We start from the raw sequence: 21760 nt of genomic DNA, 5'->3' as shown, positions 1-21760 counted from the left end.
TGCTGCGAGCGCCTGGTGCAGGAGGGTGAGGCCGATCGTTTTGAGGAGCGTGTCTGACCCAGCCCGGCTCTTTCTGACCTTGGGAGGGCAGAGAAGCGGCGCTGCCCCTGTGGGACCGGGGCGGGGGCGAGGCACCGCGCTGCCCCGCAGGACTGGGGGCCGGGCAGGACACCCCGCCGGGCAGGACGGGGGGCAGCCGGGGCCCATCCTGCCCACCCCAGGCCCCTCAAACCGCTCCCAGCGGCCCCCGGGCGCCCTGCGCGCTTTTTGCGCGCCACCTGCGCGCGTTCTGCGCCGCCACCTGCGCGCGTTCTGCGCCGGGAGCCGCGCCCCGCCCCTCCACCCGCAGCCCGAGGCAGCCCGCCTCCCATTGGCCTCCCGCCGCGCCCGTCAGCCGCCTCTCGGCCGCTCGGCTCGCCCGGCACCTCGGCCCCTCGGCGCTGATTGGCTGTCCGGCTGCAAAGGCCCCGCCTCCCCCTGAAGCCCTGCCGGGGGGTGGGCGGGGGGAGGAGGCCTGGCGGCCGGGAGCAGAGCGCGGAGCGGAGCCGAGCCCCGGTGAGTGCGGGCCGGGAGCGGGGCCCCCGCACCCCGCGGACGGGTCCCGGACGGGCCTTGTCCGCCCGGCTCTGCGGCCTCCAGGGCCGGGGGGACGCCGCTTGGGTTTCGCCGCTTCTCCGCCCAGTGGGGACGGGGGGGGGGCTGCGGCCGTCCTGCGGCGTGAGGGGGTCCCCGAGGGGCTGCGGGGGTCCGGGGGGGCTGAGGGGGCCCCCGGGGGGCTGAGGGGATCCTGGGGGGGCTGAGGGGATCCTGCTGCGGGGCCGGCCCCGTTACCCCCTCACCCTTCTACCCCCTCCCTTCCCGGCCCCGTTACCCCCTTGCCCTATTACCCCCCCGGCCCCATTACCCCCCCCCAGCCCCGTTATCCCCCCCCCCCCCCCGGTGCCAGGCGGGTGCCTGAGGCGAGCTCCTCGCAGGCTCCGCTTCTCCTTCGAAGCCCTTGGGTGGAAGCCGGGCTCGGGAGGGCACGCTCGTGTCTCCAGCTGCGCCCTTGGATGTGAAAAAAAAATGGTCGGTGTGGGGGCTTTCTGCCCCTCTCGAGCAGGTGCGGAGCCGATAGCGCCAGGTGCTTGCCCTGTGGGGTGGATGTCGCAGGGCACAGGAGGCGATAAACGCGGACCTCGGCGCCTTCGCGCTTTTATCCCGCTCCAGCGTAAGCCAGGAGTTGCAGAGCGGGGCGATTTTCCCCCGTCGGGGGGGACTTTCCTTCACGTTTGGGGATGGGAGGCGCGGCTGGGGTTGGGTGAAGCTGGAAGGCGAGAAGACCCGTGGCCGACGCTGGAAGTCGTGGCGTCGTTACGGCGTGACCTGCTGCACCACCAGCCCGGCGCCTGGTTCCCCCATCGCTTGATTGACCTAAAACCTGCGTTCCCGTGAAGGTTGGAGGAGGTGGAGCTGTGGTTGGGTTTGCCTGGCTGTCCCCTTCCCGCTGGCTGGGAATTTACGGAGGGTTTGGAGCCTGCCGTCACTTGGCTCGTTTTGGTTGGATTCCCGTGCTTTGCGCACGTTGAGTGCAGAGCTTTTTCTGGACGCTGTGCGCTTTTCGCGACGTGTTTTTGCGTGTGGTTTGGCGGATTTAGAGTGTGGGAAAACATTCTGGTTTTTAAGCGCCGCTGGTTTTGGGAGAAGGGCGTGCGTAAAGGAACAGGGGAGACGTCTGTGGGTGTTGCAAAACAGCTGCGGGAAGGGAGACCAAGTAATAAGGGTACCAGCGGGTCGGTGGAGGCACACCAACAACCTGTGGGTGAGCGTGCTTAAAAATAATCCTAGGGTTGGGTGTCCAGAAAGCCAGGGCTGGGTTCTGGCTAACTCTGAGCATCTTTACCTACATCCCGCTAGGTCTGTGAATATTGAACGCAAGTTAAAATCATCATTTAGGACCTCTGAAGGCTGGTCTGGGAGAGAGCTGCCGTGGAGGGGGACGGGACGGGACTGTCCTTGGTGTTGGATTTCAGCAGGAACTCTCTGGCCCCAGTGATTGCTTCAGGCAGGGGAATTTCAGCTCCCGATAGCGCCGTGGGGTGAGTCAGGGGCTGCAGTCATCTCTTTTTGCTTGACCTGCAGCTGTAGCTTGTGCGTTGGCTCAGGCGGGCCCAACCGAGAACGCGCGTTTTTGGGTATGTTTACCCAAATGAACCTTTGTTTGGAGAGGTCGCCTAAAATGCGAGGCGGGCACCGCTGCGGCCTTGGGTGCGTGGTTACCTGATGAAGCGGATGGGCTCGGTACAGGTCAGGCAGGTTTGCTGTCAGAAAAAAAGCTCAGGACCCAGGAAGGACTTTCTTCGAGCGACTTTGCTGTTCGTTGCATGAAGGTGCATTTAGGTTTACACCTTCCTTACGTGAAACCGGTGCCAGTACTTCCCACCGCGGTGTTTTCCATTTTCCAGACGCTATATAAATCTTCCTGGTGACCGCCTTATGAGGGGAGATTACTTGTTACGGAGAGGCGAGCTGAAATGCCAACAACTTACTCCGGGTCACAAGAAAAAACGAGTGCTGGAGGACTGCTCTGCTCTCTAGTTACACTTTAAATCTGCTCCTCCTTGCTGTTGAGCAATTAATGATGAAGGTGTGTCGGTGTCGTGGGAGGGTTAGTGCTGCGAGGCTAACAACCTCAATCGAAATGTGCAGCGCCCTGAGCAGAGGGATGCTCGGCTCTGCCTCAACTGCTTGTATGCAAGAGGTGACTGCAGCAGCGGGGTGGGACTCGTGGCCTGGCATGACTCCGATAGGCGATGTGGAAAGCGTTGAGGTTAGCGAATGTCACCTGCTTGGGACGCTTGTGGCTTCTTCTTAATGATGGAAGACGTTAGTTCATCCTGTTTTCCACGTGTGTTTTAAAACGCTAGGATTTTAGAGCGGAGACTGTAATTATCAGTTACTGTATTGAAATAGTTCCTGGCAAAGATTGCTCATTTTGTTGCTTGTGTTTCAAATAACCTCAGTTTGAGTTCAGAAATTTTGACTCTGCTGGGATCTGGCGCTTTGGGACCTCGTGTGCCTGTTTTATTTGTTTGCTTCCTGCCTTCTGTTTCTAAAGGGAGGCGATCCCTGCCTGACAAAAGGAGTGGATTCAGCAGAAGGCCTCAGCCATTCGGTCCCCTGCAGATAAAGCGGTTGTCTGCCTTGCAGATAAGAGCTGGCCTTCGGGTTTTTGGCTGTGGAGAGCATTGTCGAGGTGTTCCCAGCAACAGTCGTCTCTTACAAACCGAAGAATGAGGCACTGTTTTTTCTTGCCAAGATTTTCTCTGTTCGTGGCTCATGCATTCTGTTCCAAGCTTAGTTCAAGACGCGAATCTCTTAGACTCCTGTGAATAGCCAAGCCGCCCTCGCTAGCAGAGGTTTAGATGTTGCTTCTCAGTGTTCAGCGACTGCCTGAAGTCAGGTAATCTAAAACCATGCGAAGAATTTGTATCTTCATCCTGTTTTACTGGCAGCTTTGAGTCCTCTCTGGCTGAGGGAGGGAGGAGGAGCGTTCGTTTTGTACTTTGGAGCTAAGAAAGCATGTGAAAAATTAAACACTTCCAGATACTATCCTTTAGTCGGTCTTTTAATTAGATTGTCAATGATTCTTTAAAGTCATGCTGACAGTTTCTGTACAGGCCCTTAAAGGAAAAATGCAACGGACTACTCGGAGCTAATGTTTTGGGATCAGATTTATATGCAACTGCAAGATGAATGTGACTGAAGAGAGCTGAGTCTGCAGGGCATATCTGGTTTTGATTTTTAATGGCTTAATCAAACTGGAAGGCAAAGATGGACCTCAGGGGGCCGTCTAGTTATAGTTCATCCCCCTCTTCTGAGCGTTCCAGCCCTTTTTTCTGTGATTTTTCTGAGATGCTTTTGCTCCAAGGGTGAATTTAAGGCTGCAGTAATCTCAGCTCTTACCACGTCTCTTTCTCTGTCAGGCTCAATTGCTCAGTTTAACAATTGAAGGCAACCTAATTGAGTGACTTCCCTGGGCACTGTTTAACTTCAGCCTGCCTGGGAAAAACGTGTGAAGGTTTCTGCGGGAACCCTCTCGGTCTTCTTTTTTTTTCCCCCGATTTAATTATATGCTTTTATCAAGTGGCGTTAACAACGCGATAAAAAAGGAAAACTAAGGAACTGGATAGCTCTGGAGTAATGCGAGAAGCTGACGTGTCTGAGAGGAGTCATCCCAGTGGCTTTACCTGCGTGGAGCTGATCAGTGCGCTGCCCCAGAGGTGAGCTTTGGCAGGGGGGGTTGCACCCGGTGATCTCTCGAGGTCCCCTCCAACCCCTACGATTCGGTGCTTCGGCTGTGACGTCGGGCTCGTGCAGTGCCTGAGAGCTGGCAGTGCGACGGGTGCCGTGCAGTCCACAGCAATCGGTGTGCTCCTTCTCGAGGAGGACATCGTCCGGGGAACCACGTGTAAGAGAGGTTTGAATGTTCGTGTGTCAGAGGCAGAGCAGAAATCCTGCTGTTATTACTAGGTCTTTAGGAAGTATAAGCAAGTGGAAACCTGAAGTAACCGTCTTCGTTATACTATAGGCAATGAAGTACTTCAATTTGAATTTATCTGGTTTGAATTTATTTGGTTTAATGCAAAACTTGTCTCGTTTTTGTGTCATTCCTAAGTCCACGTGCGTTGCAGGTCCTTTTCTGGGATGCTTGATGCACTCTGTGCTGGTAAACTTGTGAAGAGCTCCGGGCTGGAAGCCACGTGGATGCGATGGTTGCAGAGATCCCTTTTTACTCTTCACGTTTTAATGGCAGGAACCTGCTGCCAGGGCTGCCGTAATCCTCCTGCATCGCAAGCTGTCTGCTCGCAACTCCCAGTCGGTGAATAAAAAAAATGCTGCGAGCTCCTGGGTGCTGCTCGCTTTCTGTCCTCAGGAGCAGATAAGTCTGCATTTTTGGTGGCGATTGGAGAGAAGTGGGTAGCAGGGCTGAGGTTCTTCTGCCTGCCTCGTGAATGGGGTGCATTTCGTGTGGCACAGTCATAGCAGCTCTCGGCTGCTGAAGTGGTGTGGTTTTACCTTTACCTGGCTGTCAGGGCACTCCCACGTCCAACGCTCTGAACTCCTCTTGTAATTGCTGCTGGGGTTGTCTGAGGGAAAAGCAAACATTTCGTAGAAAATAGCAGCCGTTGGCATTCAGATAGCTGCCGGTGATGACTGTTTGCTTTGCAATCTATCTGCTGTTCTTGCTGGATAGATGACATTCTTTCAGAAATCTTAGTGTTTTGTGACAGGTCTAAATTCCACCGGGGAGTAGCAGACAAACGTGTTTTTTTGGTAATGACACGTTGCCAGCCAGTCTCTGGGCCGGGTGCCCAGACTTCTGCTGTTTTCTGCCTGCGTACTACTGTGAAAACCGTAATGACTGGGGCTGCTCTTGCGGTTAAGGCATTTTGCTATAAACAGGTAGTTTCAGGTCTGCCAAAGGTGCTGGCGGAACGGGAGCACCGTGGAGAGGATGAGGAGCGCGACGTCCTCCCGGCCAGCTGTGAGTTTGGTGCAAAGCCCGGCCCTGCACCTTCCTCTGCCTGCTCTTCCTGCAGGTTTTTGGGGCTGACCTGCTGCAGGAACGTGCGTGCCTACCTGGCAAAACACGTAAAGGAGGGATTTGGGGCTGGTCATGTCGTAGTGACGTGAAGTCCGACTTCTAAATAAGGTTTAATTGTGAAATAGGCGAATGCACGATGAGCTGCAAACCTCTTTAGTGACGTGGTCTTAATTTTGAACGCCCTACCTGGAGAACTTGGGCTTGATCCTTGGTTGTGATGCTGGTCTCTGAAGCGCCTTGGCTCTTCTGATGAGAAACTAATTATCTGAAGGCCGTGTAATTTCAAATATGACGCTGTTGTAGCTATTTCATTCGAACATGATTGGATTCACAAGTGACTTGGAGAGCTGGAGTTGTTTTTCTCCGAATCCCCCCCTGCTTTGGGCGATGAACTGGCACCTGCCTGTAAGACATTCTTCCTAGTAGGTTGCTTTTATCATCTGAATAACTCGATTCTGTCTCGCCTGTCCTTTTAATCAGAATCACCACCAAGAAAAGTAGAACGTCTAACTTGTCAGCGAGTCAATTTGACAGCTTGATTGAACTTGTTCAGGTATTCATTAAGTGCCGCTAGAGAGAGCTGGGAGAATGGGAAGGGAAGGCTAACAATGCTCCGGTTTTTAATGTGCAGAGCATATTCTGTGCGTCTCGTGGTATGCAGAGAATGGAACTTGTTTTAGCACACAGCTGCTCCTGCAATTGCCAGGGTCCGGGCAGCGTCTCTAGAAAGAGTCCCGAGGCTCGAAGGACGATCGGGAAAGAGTCCATGGCAGCGAAGTTCGTCGGCTTGTCTCAGGTGCCGCCGCCAGAAGGGAGGGCTTGAGCTTTCCTCTTTTGCAACTTGGTAAATAAGCTTTAATCTGTGCCTGCGAGTCAGCACGGCTGAGTTACAGGCAGTGTTTTCTGGTGGAGTTGAAACTGGATGCCAGAGTAAGTGCTTTGTGCTTTCAATAAACTCTCGTGAGCTTTGTTGTAAAAACAAGGTGTATGTTACTCATGAAACCTCTTTAACTCTTGAACCTGCATTCGCCAGCAGTTTTCCTTTCTGATTATGCGTTCTTTAGGGGAATGCTTCGCTCTACGGCTTGTATGAGGAGTCTGGCTACAGATATGTGACACAGACTCGTGTAACTACAATATAAATAACACAGAAGCGTGGTATGAAAAGCCAACCAGATCTGCAGCTATTTTTTCTTGTTTCCCGTGGCTTTGGAAGTGTAAGTAATGGCTGCGTATGGGTCTATACAAAATACAAAGATCTTAAAAATGTCCAGCTGCTCTGGATTGGGTTTCTGTGGATTACTTAATGAAGGAGCCTGATGTATATATATATATATGTGTGTGTGTGTGTGTATATATATATATATATATGCAAGATAATGTCTGGTTTCTGATGGCTGGGCCCTACAGATTCACAGTGAAACTTAAAAGCAGAGCTCTATTCTCTGTCTCTGATGTGCATCATTAGTCATAACAGCCAGGATTTGGTTAATAACAAAGTCAAAATCCAACCCAACTCCAAAATAAAATACTGTGCTGCTTTGCAGCGAGCAAATGGGACTACAAATAATAAATGCTGCTTTTGTGCTTTTGCATTTAAGGCTCTGCGAGTTTAGGGCTTATATTCCTGTAGAGCACGTGGGCAGTTTTAATGTGTAAAACTGAGCATATAGACAGGTGTTTGTAAATCAGGGCATCAGGCGCTAAAAATAAAGAACAGAGCAGCTCTGAAGAGTATCAAAGAGAATATTGTCGAGTAAATGGATATCATCTTTACGGACGTGCATGTTCTAAAATAGGTCCAGGCCTCATAATAGCAGCTTAGTATTTGAGATTTCCTTTTAGTCATCTTTCTCAATCATCTTCCAAAATCACATTTTAAAACAAAGTTGTAGATTGCATTCCTAAGCTCTTTAGCATGAGTTCTATTTTTGTGGGTTTATTTTTGGTAGAGATAAATCTGATATTGTGACCTACATTTCTTTTTTTTTGAAATAGCTGGGGATAATATCTCTGCCTGTGATTTCTCTCAGGCTTTTGCTGAAAGACATCACTTCACAATAAATTTTCCAGGTACGTGAGATGAGAAGGAAAGGAAATAAGCAGAGACAGTAATTAGGAATAATCAACAGACTGTGTTCTTCGAAATAATTTAATGAAGTGCTTTTTTCCGCAGTGCTACGAATCATCTTCGGTCCTGAGCCTTACAGGAATTTTAGTTCACAGCCTGATGTGAGCAGGCATCCGTGATAGAACTCTTCAGGTGCAAATGGCGATGCCGTTTAGGTCGTGCTTCGGACTATCAGATGTTATCTTTCATTAAAGCCTTGAGTTATTACTCTCTGAGCAGCATCCTGAGAGCTCCTCTTTTTGAAAACACCCTCAGGAGTTGTAAGCACGCTGATAAGTGTCTTCCCAGAGCTCTAGCAAGTGATGTCTGCTATTAAAGATACCCAGGCGTGTTTGTCCTCCCTTGGAATGAGCGCGTGGGTCATGCCTAGCTTCATCATCACAAATTGGTCATGCACGAATACAGACAGAGCTGATCTGGCTCTGGCTTTCCGTTAATATCTCCGCTGCAACCGAGGGGTTTTGAAAGTGAAGTCTGGCACTAATTTATGAGAGCGATGTGTGTGTGGGGGGGGAAAAAATAGGTCAGCAAGTATGAAAGGTGCTGACAAGCATATAACGTCTCGAGATTGTTAAAAAGGAAAGGAGAAAAAAAAAAAAAAGGTCTTGAGACGGCCTTTCCAAGTAAGCAAGCTGTTGTGCCTCGGGTTTCCTAGGCATCAGACGGGGCAGAGATGAAGCAACTTGCTGGAGGTTGCAAGGAGGCTGTGCTAGAACCGGGGAGCAGTCGGGGAATTGAGATTTCCTAATAGCGCGTTCCTTGAAAGGAGGCTAAAGATGGGGGAAAAGGGGCTGTTGGAGCGGTCTCGTCGCTTAGAAAACTGATCTTTGTAGTTACGCCCCGTTTGTGAACAGATTCAAAACGGGGAGACTGGCTTTCTGTGCCAGCTCAAGTTTTTCGGGCTTTAGCCCTTTCCTTTCTGCCTAACTCAGGATGAAAACTTGCATCAAAAAAGCAGAAATGCTAGAAAGCCAGATGCCGAAGTGCTAATACTTTAAATAGAAGCTCTCTCTGCATTTATGCTCTGCAGCTAAGGTTAGACTGACCTTTCCTTTCCCGGGACAAACGAGAGCTTGTTTCGCAGCGAGAAACATCTGTGCAAGCCACGCGGCCTCACTGGCTACGAGCACACGTGCACTGCAGCTGGGAGAAAAGGAGTTCTGAAGTCACCGCCGTGCTGCTCTCAGTCACATCGGCACTGTCATCAAAATAGCCCTTATGGCACGTGTGAGGCATTGGAGCTATCTGTTCCTTAAAATAACCTCCAGTTGCTTACGGCAGGCTTTCTGGACGGACTGCGGTGACGACTTCTTCCATTTTCCAGGCCCGGGTTTTAAATTTCAGCATGTCTTCTCCAATATCTGAATGATCCAGAGCAGGCAGAATGGGCAGCGACCAAAATCCTCCCTGTGAGCAGTGGAAGAGGGCAGAAGGGGATCTGTTTCTTTGCTCCTAGAAACTGTGCGTTTGATTTTGAAACTTGCAGCTGAGTTCCTTAGGGAGTGAAAAGAGCGAATGTGATCAATGGCATGGTTCTTAGATAGCACCGAAGCACCTTCCTCCCCCAGTCCCTCTCGCACATGTCCTTGCACCTCTAAGGAAGGCTCTTCTGGGAGCTTGGGACTGGGGTTTTCCTGCTGAAAATGGCCCCGTGAGTCAGTCACCCTTCCTTCCTGCCCAGCTTTTCTTATTACCGGGGTATTCGCTGCTTCTGACGCTAACGCTTGCTTTGTTCTTGTTTTCAGTGTAGGAGCTGTAGGTCTCCTGCCCGCTTGTAAGTGCAACTGGTATGGGTAATGGTGTGAGAGAAGGTCAAGTGGATTTCAAACGGCAGGATGTGGAGCCAGTTGCATCAACTCATCTTCCTTCAGAGGTAAGAGCAGGGGGTTTGGGGATGCACGCAGGGGGCCTGAGAGGAGAGCTGGGTGGCTGCTCTAAAGGAAGCGTCTCAATGAGATCTGAGCTGCGGAGTCCTGAAAGAGCCGCAGTGTGTGTACAAGCCCCGTAACGTGTCACTTGGGCTTTCTCTGAGGACAGCCAAGCAGCTCCAGCCCGCTGGGAAGAGGCTGGGCATGGCTCGGAGCTGACAGGCAGGCAGGGCTGTGTTCCTTGTTCAAGGTTACGTCTTGTTATGTCTTCAGTGGCAGAGCTGGGAAGAGAGCCATAAGCATTGCTTTCCTGCTCTTGCTGTTCATAGGCCCCTGTTAGAAACACTGGGAGAGAAAGTTGCAGTGAACCTTGCTCTGGTTTAGATCAGGGTTTCTGCTCGTGTGGAATCGCCTCGCTAGAGGTGTGAGGCCAGAACTTGGGCTGAAGTTCACGCAGCGCTGCCTGTGCGTGGCTAACCTTGCATTTGGCACCCAACACGCAGAGACTGGACAGGAAAATTGAACTGAACCATGTATTTCTGTAATAAAAATTAACTTTTTTAGCTGGGAAGCATTCTGAGGGGGTAAAAATAAAAAAAAAATAAAATGTTAACTCCTCTGTGAAAACACAAAGCATACCAAAAGTTAACATTCTTAAACCCGGGCTTGACTTGTCTTTCAGTCCGTAACCTTCACGGTGTTAGATTTCAAGTCATTTACTTGCATTCTGCCCATGTGTTACGAGAAGATAGCTGCTTTATAAATATGAGCTGTGGCAGGAATGTCAATAACAGAAACGCTTCCATTCCATTTATCATAGTAGGAAGCCTGTCTCGTTTTATTCCTGGGATCTGGGGGACAATGTGTGTTACTAGAAGGGCAAGAGAGAAATTTAACTTCTGTACATGGCTAAATCATGAGCAGCTAGTGACTTAGCTTTTAGAAATCCGTAACAAGGAGAAAACAGTGCTTGTGAGAGGTGGCAGACCTTGGAACTTGGCGTTTTGGCAGGCAAGACTGAGCTTTGTTCTTAATGAACTGACCAGGAATTTATTGTGCTTGGAATTTGCCATTTTGAAGGGAATGTTGACATTTCCAAAATCCTGGCATTGATTTTCAGCTGTCTCAAGTCTTTCATGAAGAGATTTTGTCTGAGAAATGGGGTAACTGAAAATGGCCAGCTGCTGGTCCTTGTCTGTTGAAGGGAAGCTAAAGCAAGAGCCATAAAGAATATTCTTGGTCCTTGGCACCTTGGCAGAGGAAAGAGACCTCTTTTTTTGAGGGTTGAGAAGGTGTTTTTTTTTTTTTTTTACTTTTTTGAAAAGCACTCTTACCTGCGTTGGCAGGTAGAGAACATTCCCATACAGGACTGGAAGGGACAGGGAAGTTCTTGCAAACAATGTGACAGAACAATTCAGATGCATTTCTGGGGACAGTGCAATGAGTGTCCGATGGCGTTGCTGTACCACAGAGTTGCTCATAGGACTTAGATTGCAGGATAATGTGGGTGCGCACACCTGAGTTTGGCTCATCCATGTCGTTGGGTGGAGGTAAATATTACAACTTCTGTGTAGGATCATCTGTGTCACGCTAAACAATGCTTTGTTCCAGGGTGTCCAGGAGCAAAAGAAGGTTCTCAACTCCCTGATGTCTGGTGCATTGGCTGGTGCTGTTGCTAAAACTGCAGTAGCTCCACTGGATAGGACGAAAATCATGTTTCAAGGTAAGTCCTGCTGGCTTTTGCAAAATACTCTTACTTTATTGTTAGCAGAATCCAAACCAGCACCAAACCTGTTCGGCCAGCCTGTCCTGCAGTGCTTCGACCTGCAGAGACCTGGCAGGATGCAGACAGAATAGCGACATTACCACAATGAATCGAGTCTGGAAACCCATTGTTTGTTTTTTTTTGGTAGGATTATTGCAGATGTTAATCAGCTGTTCATCTGGACCATGCTCCTGGATCCAAGTCAGCAGGGGTTTTGCTATTTCAGTGTAATGCGGGTGCACGTACTGCTGGTTGGAGGCAGATGACTGTGGCTTGTGAGCATTGGGTGGCCGTGTGCCTTCTGTGACATAAGGCAGAGCTTTGGAGTGCAGAATAAACAGACACTGGAAGGGCTGCGTTTGAGGGGATTATTGGTATCATTTCACATTTCCGTGCTTGTTCAACTTGGAGAAATAATTTCAGGAGGGAAAAGGAGCAGTGTAAGGGGATGTGGTGAAACTGGAAGGATGCAATTGAGCTGTTTGAGTTTCCTGCTGAAGGCTGGATGCCAGGCTGTGCCTGCTCGAATGTGTGCAGTCTTCCCTAGTAAGAGTTGCATTGTATTCCAGCTCAATTGGTTTGGTTAGAGTTGAGGTTAATTACGAGAACTGCTGCGAGAGACAATGAGGCTGGCATACCTAGCTTTGTATTACAAAATGCTTTTTGGAGCCTGTAAACTTAGTGTGTAACTGAAAATGATATTCAGCTGATGGGAATAGGAAATTCTCATGCATTTAGTGGGGCTTGGGGTTCAACCCCATCATGGGTTCTTTTCAGTTCCCTGTTTCAGTGCAGGAGCCATCAGCTACGTTGATTGTCCCGGGGGAAAGGTGCAGACGGTTAATGCAGCAGACGTTTTGTGAGGCCAAGAATTTTAAATCTGGTTGCCATCCCAGATTAAACGAATTGGGTAGGTTTACTCTAATCCCTGGATGAGATTTAATTTTAAATTGACTTTCATTCGACATGATTTTCGTTCTTGGCATAGCAGGGGCCGAGGTCTGGAATGGAAGGGATGTAGATCAGGGCGTTAAAGCTGTGGGGAGCTAAAGCCTCGGGTGGGTGCAGGCTGGGATTGCGTCTGCGACCAGATGCTTGTGCAGCAGCGAGGACGTGCTGTGCTTTCTCACCAGAGCAGGCACCGTAGTTCATCTAAGGTTGGAAATGTCAGGCTCAGAGGTGAGATGGAAACTGCAGAATTGGGGTGAGTCAACAGCTGTCCGTGTAAATCACCATTAATATGCACAGGCCTGAGTGTTATAAAAAGACCTGTTTGGTTTGGCCCATTTAGCTTGTTGCAAAGGATATGACTAAAAATTGCCTGTTTTGACCAACTTCTTGTTATCTAATGGATTTCCTACTCTTGCTGTTCTAGAGGTTTTTGTTACAGGCCCTCTTCACAGAAAGGGAAGAGGGAAAGCATCTTTGGGTCGTGTGAGCTAGGAAGGTCCTCGGTTGAGAGAGTGAAGAATTTTCCTGTGGGAGCTGGGGAAAAGATTTTTATTCCGTTGCAGAGTCAGCTGCAAGTGGTCATTGAGGTGTTTTTAGTTCTTTTAAAAAAAAGTTTGAATTGCATAAAGGAGCAGCGTGGTGAAAATGTATTTGCATGTGATTGTTTGATACACTTGAGAGGTTACAAGTCTCAAAGGAGTTTGAAAGAAACTGCAATAGACACTTAATTGGAACCACGTTTCATTAGCGTTGCTGTTCGGGTTTTAGCCTGGGTTTTCTTCCTGCAGTAGGAATGTTACAAAACAGAGCTGCCGTATGCCAAACAAATCTTGCTTCCAAATGCCTTGTGTATTACATAGTTAAAGAGATGCTGTCAATTTGAATGGATGCAAGGAAAGAAACTGAGCATTCATCTGAGTTTTGTTAGGATGAAACCATTGTTGCGTAGAGCCTCGCTAAACAGACCCGCTCTTGGCTGGATTCTGGCGTTAGTCTGGAACCTGTGCATGGAAATGCTCTACTGAAATCAGTTGTGGGTGTTTCTTTTTTTTATTACAATTGTTATTTACTACTTTTAATGCTTTAAGAAGTGAAAAACTGAGCATTTCCATAAAAGTAGGCGGGAAAATGAACTCATCTGCTAAAGTGTATTTGGGAAATCCTTTTTCTTTGTTATAAAGAATCTTTATTTTTTTATTGCATTCATTCTTTTGCTTTTATTTTTATTCCTTATGTATCTGTACGGTTTCTTTGATCAACCTAAATGTATTGCAAGCCCTAATACTCACTTTTTCTTTTTAGTGTCTTCAAAAAGATTCTCTGCCAAGGTGAGGTGATGTGTCTGTCTCCTGTTGACCTGAAGTGTTTAATTAATGGTAGCAATAGACCTGAAAGCACCTTTTGCTTGTATATAACATCCTTGTTTGAGTTTTATTAGCAACACTCATAGTGAAAGAGCACAGAGGGCTGGAAACAGTATATAATACTTAATAATTATAATACTGTTGAGAACAGCACTCTTTCTTGTTAATGTTTTTGCCCAGTGCCAAGCACTGAAGGGCCTCAGTCCTCATTCGTGCTCCAGGTTCTACCTGTGACGTTAGAGTAAATGTGGCTCCGCTCCAAGCTGTATTCTGCTAGGAATTCTCCTCTAGTGGTTGCTTTCTCTCTCTCAGCCACCACTGGGATTGTTTCAGAATATATAGGAAACTTGAATCTGGGAGCTGATTGCAGTCGTGGCTTGCTGGATGTTTTGTTGCATGTGCATTGCAGATGTTCCATGTGTGCTGTGCTAATATGTGTAATCCAAATGTTTCTGTCTTATGCTAAGAGGATTAATTTGGGTTGAAAAGTGGGTTTGTGCATCATCAGTCCAGCTCTTTGCTTTGCCCTCAGAGAGAAAATGAAGATGTCGTGAATGTGAAACTCTGTCTTCCGAGCTCCACTTGTTTTTTTGCTCTAACGTAGCTGATTCAGTCTCCCTAGAGCAGGGGTTTTAGCCGTCTCTTTCTGGAGTCGGGGTTGTGAGTGTAAACAGCTGATACCAGCTTACTGAGGTTATGGGGGGAAGGAGGATTTGGAAAGGTTAAGCTATAGGGTCACCTTTTTCCCCCTCTATTGTTTGGACTCCTCTTATCATGATCTCCTGCTCTGACCTTTGATCCGTTGCCTGCAGGAAGCCTACAGGCTGATTTATCGCACCTACCTCAATGAAGGCTTCTGGAGTCTCTGGCGGGGGAACTCAGCCACCATGGTCCGTGTGATCCCTTATGCTGCCATTCAGTTCTGCGCGCACGAAGAGTACAAGCAGCTCCTGGGGAGTTATTACGGCTTCCAGGGAAAGTAAGATGCAGCATGGCTTTGATCCTTGCAGAGGAAGTTGGAGCAGTTTGTGGGACTGTAGGTTGTAGGGAGGGAGCACATTTCTCTGCTGTTTGCAGGCTTGCTGAGTTGAAAGCTGTTGGTACAGAGCTGTGCCAGCTTCTCTCGTGATAGGTTTGCAGAACAGGGCTTGTGAGGGGGCTGAGCAAAAGGGTTTAGTCGTGCACAGGGGAGATACTGGTGAGAAGACCCTATTTTCTAGAGGCATGAGCAAGAAGTGGCCTAGACATTAAGTTAGCGCTTCCCTGTGCTGTGAGTGGGCAGGCAAAACAAAGAGCTTTTCTTTGCAGGAGAAGCAACGAGATCCAGCCTTGTGCTGTTACCTGAGCCCTTTTTCTGTGTGCATGTGGCCTGAGCCTCTTGCTCTTGGGCATGTAGTGTCCGAGACACCCCCAAGTCAGGCTTACTGTCCTCTAAGGCCTCAGTCCTGAATAGCTGTGGCAAACCACAGCAGCTTCACCCCATCCCACCCCAGCTCTCTTCAGTACACAGGCATAGGGATTCAGTAGCTGACAGAGTAGAGCCATGCTGAAAAGCCACATAGCGTTACCAGCTCCAGGTGATCTGTTTGGTCTCTTCTCTCACCTTACTTTAGAGCGCTGACACCCTTTCCTCGATTCATTGCTGGCTCTCTGGCAGGCACAACGGCTGCCATGTTAACCTACCCCTTGGATATGGTCCGTGCTCGAATGGCTGTCACGCCGAAGGAGATGTAAGTGCCTAATGAAAGCAAGTATTAGCACCATGAACAAATGCAGAACTTTCTTTTAAGGTCAGATGACTTTTTTTTTTCCCCCCATTTTCTGGGTCACTTCTTGCTCGGAGCCTTTGGTGTAATAAACCTCTTACTGTGTGGGTCTGAGCACTGATGAAATGACCAGAGCCCTGGTTAGTTCTGGGACTGGAAGGAGATGGAAACTCAAAAACCTCACTAGAAAAACCGATTTGTTGGCCTGCTAGGAGGCCAGCTGGCACAATGCCCCTGGAAGAGTTCTAATAGACAGGATAGCACAATGTGATAGGGCTATAGGAGAGCTTGTGACTGGCTTCTCCATTTGCAGACAGGCTTCTGAAATCCTTTCTGAGCTGTCTGATGAGCTCAGAGCCGAATTAATTAATTGTTGATCCTTCAGAAAGTCCTGTTGGACATATGACCCGAATGTGCAGGCACTAACTAGCGCAGATTTGGTTTTCCTGTGTCCACATGCTAGGTACAGCAATATTGTTCACGTCTTCATCCGAATATCCCGAGAGGAAGGATTGAAGACGTTGTATAGAGGATTTACACCAACCATCCTTGGAGTGATTCCATATGCCGGGCTTAGCTTCTTCACCTATGAGACGCTGAAGAAACTACATGCAGGTAAAAGCAACTTTTTCTTTGCTTTCAAATGAAATGGTGTAGGCTTTTAGCCAATTAGGGGTGTTTGAATTCAGTGGTGTAAGTCCTTTTCTTGGCTTTGAAGCCAATTGCTAAATTCTATGCTTGCAGAGGATGCCTTGTGCCTCCCTCTTGCCAATTCCAGACTTTTGAAGAAAGCAAGCTGCAAAAAAAGTAGTATTTCCATCTCACACCTCCTTGTTCCTCTGCAAGTCCTGACTGCAGAACGGATTTGGTTATATCCCAAATCAGCTAACCTCCAAACTGGGAAGGAAATCTCAGGGGCTCTGGTGCTCAGTCCTCTCTCTGGCTCCCAGCCCACTTGACCTTAGTCATGTGCTTATTGTGAGAAGCTTTCCACCCTCTGCTACTTTCTCTTTCCCAGATCACAGTGGGAAATCGCAGCCATCCCCTCCGGAGCGGCTTCTGTTTGGTGCCTGCGCAGGCTTGATTGGCCAGTCGGCTTCCTACCCCCTGGATGTGGTGCGCCGACGAATGCAGACGGCGGGGGTTATGGGACACACGTACAGTTCCATCCTCCTCACCATGCAGGAGATTATAAGAGAAGAGGGACTAATCCGTGGCTTGTACAAAGGACTCAGCATGAATTGGGTCAAAGGTCCAATTGCAGTGGGAATAAGCTTCACGACCTTTGACCTGACGCAGATCCTTCTCCGTAAATTACAGCACAGCACTAATGTTGAAAGGTAGTAGCTTAATCCCCACAGCCCTGGCTGGAGAAAAGTACAACACGTGTAGAAAGAGCAATGCTAGTGTTCCCTCACTTTGTACGTGCTCTCCTGCAGCTGAGAACTTATCTTTCTTGTTTGTTTGTTCACTTTGTGGTGGTGGTGGGTTTTTTGTTTTTTCTTCCCTTTTTTTTTCTCTTTAATGAGCCTCTGTGTTGTTTGGAAACCTCAACCTGAAACTAACCCTTTCCTAAAAGAAATTCTTCTTACCGTTCTGCAGACCTGTGTCCTCTAGAGTAGCTGTCTCATCCTTCTGTCTTATTCTTTGATACCAGGAGTGGAGCCTCTCAAACAAACACGTGCTGCTGCTGGCTCCTCACCTGGTCTCTGTGGGCAGGTGAAGTGGTGGATGATGAAAGAGGGGACTCGGTGCTGTTGGAGCGAACTCCTGAATTTGGGAAGTGGCTGCTACTCCTGGTAGGCAGCTCTTACTGCACACGTGTTAGCTGGAGGCAGTCTGCCAAGTGCAATATTCCAGTTAATCTGTAGGGAATTCCAGATTCCTCTGACCTGTAAGCATGGGTCTCTGTAAAACAGGACACAGCAGGATTTAACAGCTCCGGGTCACTTCTTTTGTTCTGGAAGTCGAATGTGAGCTGTGGCTGGAAATGCTGCCCTTTTTCAAACGTTCTTTTCATTTCTGGGTTGAGTTGCATAAAATATCCCTTGCTTGCAGTGTCCCTCCGAGATTACCAAAGACTGTAGACAGCAGGGGAGGAAAGTTCTGAGCAGTTTTGTAAATCAAATTCTTATGTTTGTCAGTGTCATTGACTGGGGGCTGTGCCTGGATTCACAAACTGGATTGAGTTGAACTGCAGTAGTGCTTTCGGGCCATCTGAACCCTTCCATTGTTGTCACGGTCTTAAAGGCAGCATTTTCTGAGGGATTTGGCAGGCTGTGCCCTAGACGAGAAAAAGAACTGTTACATACTTAAATGCTGAGCAGTTATATCTTTCAGTATTATTGTTGCTGCTTTATGTGTTTTGCAAGAACAAACATCTCAAAGATGCACGTGTGATGCAGATCTAGCTACCCTGAAAGGCTGTTTGTATCTGCTGAGGGCAGCCTGGTAGTCACCTCGAGCTGCTGGCCCTGCTTCCGAACAACCTTATTGTCATTTGCCTGCTGTGTAGGTTGCGTCAACTCCGTTCATTAATCCGTACCTGAGCCCACTTGGTTTTGTTCCTGGAGTTCTTCTGGACCAAATGTGTCCTCGGGAGAATGGGCTCCACAGTCAGTATTGACCCCTCAGAAATGAAATATAGTGCCAATCATTTCCAGTTGCAATTTGAAAATGAATGGTAAAGTACCTTTCATTGTTTCTATTTCAAGTCAGGCTTCAGAGAAATGGAGATTTGAGGGTGGTTTTGTTTTATGTTCCATTCCTGTATTAAATCTGGAGTGCAAGAGAGGTCACAACAAGCTTTAGACTTCTCTGCGAATCCGATTCCACGAGCCAAGATTAAAAATCCCTTTCCAGCTGATATAGTTCATGTAGAGGGGAGATAACATACAAAAGAAAAATAAGGCATAATTTAAAAGCCGTTCTTCTCTGGTGTATATATTTTAGTCATTGTAGTTCGAGCCTTGTGTCACGGCTTTATTAATGGGAATGGAGGTAATTGCACAATTGGTAGAAATAGCTTTCTCCTTTCTTTTGTCTTTGCACTCGTTCTTTGGAGCAGAACTTGCTTCTAATGCCAAATATTTCCCTAGGAATCGAGCACCTGTGCTTCCATTTTGTGGTCATGGTGGAGAGTCAGCATTCTGAAGTATTAGCATGCGTGTTGATCCCAAAACACGGGGTCGATCGTACTTTAATGGTTGTGGATGGGTGGGGTATTAACCTCAGTAATTTCTGCCTCTAAGCCCACAGATGATGATTTCCCTTGTGAAACTTGACTGCAGTCACTGATTTACCTTGTAATTAACGTTAGGTGTCGTCATAAGAGTCTTCAGAGATGGTAGCCATGAAACCTGTATGTTTTTTCGCTCCCGTTGTTAATGGAAGATTATCAGCTGTTTTCTTCATTTGGGTGTGAAAGGCTTAGTCCTTTGCAAGAGCTCTGATTTCTTTTCTCCAATGGAGAAGCCAATTACTTCTGCTCTTGTCTTTCCCTTGTTTGGCCCAGGGAGGAAACACGAAGGCAGTTGCATCCTACCGCAAAAGTGAGGTACAGACCGAGGAGAGTCAGTGGTTGACTGTGTGTACGTGTGTATGCGTGTCCGACTGTGAGTACAATCCATGCCAAGTTCTCTCTCAGCTTGGAGGCTGCTGGTTCGAGGCACGGCCCTTTCTGCACAGCTGGCGGGTACAGTATGAACAGGAAAGGGAGCAGAATTGCGGCATCCAAGCTTGAGCAGGCTGCTTTGCTCCCAGTATGGTAGGTCGTCGGAGGCAAGTGCAGCAGACCTTGTCTTAGGAGGTGTTGAGCATTGCTGAACCCCTGTGGCAACAGAGGTGGCTTAATTCCTCCTGGGTTCTAAGAAAGGATTTACACTGGATGACTAGCCTCTTGTTTGGGACCGAACAGGAGGACGGATTTGCACGGGGTACCTTCTGCCACATCAGGAGTGCAGCTGATGTGTTAAATGAACAGGAAAACTGTGGAGGAGACAGCTCCTGGCTGGGTGGCCCTGGCATCGCCCCCCTTGCACCATGAGTGCGGTGCGGGTGGCTCGTCTAGAGCCTGAGGACCCTGAGCTGAGAATCGAGACCTGAAGTACAGCCAGGCTGGGAAGTACTGAGCTGAGAGAAGCTGTTCTTTAATTAGCAGCTGCACCTGATTTTAATTCAACGAACTTTTAGCCAAACGTGGTTTTCCAAGTTTTACAGGCTGAGCGCTCATTCAGAGAGAGATCTGAATTCAGTCTGTAATGGTTTTGGTGCTTTTGTTTCTTGGGCAAAAGAGTAACTGTGTTACTGCTTTGGGCTGTTTTAAATAGCTTTTTTTTTTTTTTATCTGATTTGAATGTAGAAGAGGAGAAACGGAGCGTTCTCTTCCCTTCTCTTAATCCTTGCATGAATTGTGACGTGTTCCAGATCTCTGTGCTGCCTGAAATGAGTGCCTGAGGAGTTTCGGGCATGGTGATTTGGAATGGGAAGGTGCCTGTGGTGTGCTGGCAAGGAAGGTCTGTTGCCTTTAGGTCTGAGAAAGAAGACAAGTCTAGCAGGAATATCCTCTAGTCCTTCTTTTCTTTAGGACTACTTTATACTTTACTACCACAAATTATGATTTTTTTTTTCCTTTTGCTCTTCTCAGATTCCTTGCTTTTATTTTCAACTCACGTATCTTAATTTTCTCTAATGCATTACTGCCAAACATTTGTTCGTGCTTATTTTTTCTTGTCCGTTCTCCCTTTCTTCCTGATTCTGCACCTTTAGTCCTGCACTAGCACTTCGAGAAAATCAGGTCCAACGAAATGCATCCAAAATGACAAAACGGCAGCTTTGATAGCGATCCCTGAAACAGCCCAACGAGGCTTCCTGCTCACCGGCCAGGATGCCTGTGTTTGGGGGCAAGAAGTTAAAGGCACTGGGTAATGGGGCAGGAGGTTTTTTTTGAAAGGTTCTTGAATTAATTGCCCGGTCTAGCGCCTTTCCTTCTCCACATGCTTGAAATGCTGCTTGTCGTTCCCTCTGTCGGTACCTCCACGTGATGCTCACTGTGCTCTGTGACGGTGGCTGCTTGCTGGGTCGGCGGCTTGGGGAGAGCTTGCGCTTCTGGAGGCTCGGAGGGTCAGGTGAGGAAAGTTCAGAGGTGGGACCGGAGCTGGCTTCTTGCAGACCCCTTTGCCCTGCGTTCCCTGCCAGTTCCCCGGGAGAACCGGCTGGGTGCTGGCGGGACCGTGGTGGGAGGATTGGGAGAGGAATCACAGCCTCCTGAGGCACGAAGTCACGGCCAGCCCTGGGATGGGTGGCGTGGTGTAGCACTGGTACTCGATGAGAGCTCTTCCAGAGCAGTTCCCTGCCTTCTCTGGAAGAATTGTGGTACTTCTGTTTTTGTAGCCTTCCACCGAGAAGGACTCGAGCACTGTCATCTTCACTCTGTGGTGTCACGAACACAAAAGCAGGTGAGGCACGAAAGGAAACTTTGGGCAGAAGCACTTTGGCGACCCTGAGCGAGTCTGGTGCCAGTTCCAGGCGGGGAGGCAAGGCCGTGCAATCCTTCCTGTGCCCTTTGTGCAGCGTCTGACCGCGTACTCGGGCTCTGCAGAGAGCCAGGGCACGTCACGGACCCTCCCTGACCGGACTGGGCCAGAGAAAAGGAGGTGGCCATCCTACAAAACAGCCTTTTTATTGTAGGGGCCGCTTCCTCCTGCTCCCCCTGCCTCCCCCTTGCACGCCGTGTGATGCAGGGTTTCCCAGCGCTGCTCACTGCCTGTGTGGTCTATGCATATTTTAGCACAAACACTGTTAAATGCCTTTTTGTCGGGACGTGTCCTCACCATCGGCGTGTGTGTGTGTGTGCGCGCGTCAATTTGGACTGCTTTTCTTGGATCTGGAGTTCTATTTTATTGCAGTGAAGACACTTTGTTATATATAATGTTTATATATTTTAAGATTTGTGCCAAGAGAGGATGTATATTTAATAAAAAATCTAATTGACTTTGCAGGCTCTTTCCGGGTGTCTCCTAGCGTAGTTCGCTCGTCAGAGAGAGGTGCCTGGTGCACACGGGTGGGTTATCGAGGGATTAACCACGGGGGGTGTCGTGGCTGGGGGTTCTTCTCGTGGGACCAACCATTTGCCTGGCCCCGCAGGTCTCCTGTGCGTGGGGCTCCCTTGGAAGTGCACGCCTTGGTGCTTGGGGTCACGCACGTGTGGCTTCGGGTGGAAGCAGGGGGGGGCGAGCAGCTCTGGAGCTGTCTTAAAGCCTTTGCTGGCCCCGTCCCCAGCGCCGCGGTGTGGGACGGGGACGGGTGCGCAGTGGCAGCAGGTGGCACT

The 21760-nt window shown here is 48.9% G+C and overlaps 1 protein-coding gene across 4 annotated transcripts; it reads left to right on the top strand.

Moving 5' to 3' along the window:
- The first annotated feature begins 451 nt into the window (after window positions 1-451).
- On the top strand, window positions 452-21428 carry SLC25A42 (solute carrier family 25 member 42). 4 transcript variants are annotated; one of them, XM_048052430.2, is made up of 8 exons: window positions 452-555; window positions 9464-9591; window positions 11198-11309; window positions 13605-13630; window positions 14479-14645; window positions 15280-15396; window positions 15896-16047; window positions 16451-21428. In XM_048052430.2, exons 2-8 carry the CDS (start codon window positions 9508-9510, stop codon window positions 16774-16776), a joined length of 984 nt encoding a protein of 327 aa, XP_047908387.1. In that variant the 5' UTR covers window positions 452-555; window positions 9464-9507; the 3' UTR covers window positions 16777-21428. The 4 variants fall into 4 exon arrangements, with proteins under 4 accessions (XP_047908387.1, XP_066839929.1, XP_047908386.1 ...); XM_048052429.2 differs by having other exon boundaries at window positions 454-555; window positions 9469-9591; XM_048052431.2 differs by lacking the exon at window positions 452-555 and adding an exon at window positions 9148-9369 and having other exon boundaries at window positions 9469-9591.
- Window positions 21429-21760: the final 332 nt, after the last annotated feature.

Source organism: Anser cygnoides, chromosome 27, assembly GCF_040182565.1.
Source record: "Anser cygnoides isolate HZ-2024a breed goose chromosome 27, Taihu_goose_T2T_genome, whole genome shotgun sequence".
In the NCBI taxonomy this organism is placed as follows: Eukaryota; Metazoa; Chordata; class Aves; order Anseriformes; family Anatidae; genus Anser; species Anser cygnoides.
This window is presented reverse-complemented; position numbering and strand designations above follow the sequence as displayed.

Excerpts from the sequence above, each read along its gene's own strand:
- SLC25A42 (XM_048052430.2), top strand. The coding sequence starts at position 9,508 with ATGGGTAATGGTGTGAGAGAAGGTCAAGTGGATTTCAAACGGCAGGAT. Across the intron at positions 13,631-14,478 it reads CAAAAAGATTCTCTGCCAAG|GAAGCCTACAGGCTGATTTA; the intron begins GTGAGGTGATGT and ends CGTTGCCTGCAG. Across the intron at positions 14,646-15,279 it reads TATTACGGCTTCCAGGGAAA|AGCGCTGACACCCTTTCCTC; the intron begins GTAAGATGCAGC and ends ACCTTACTTTAG.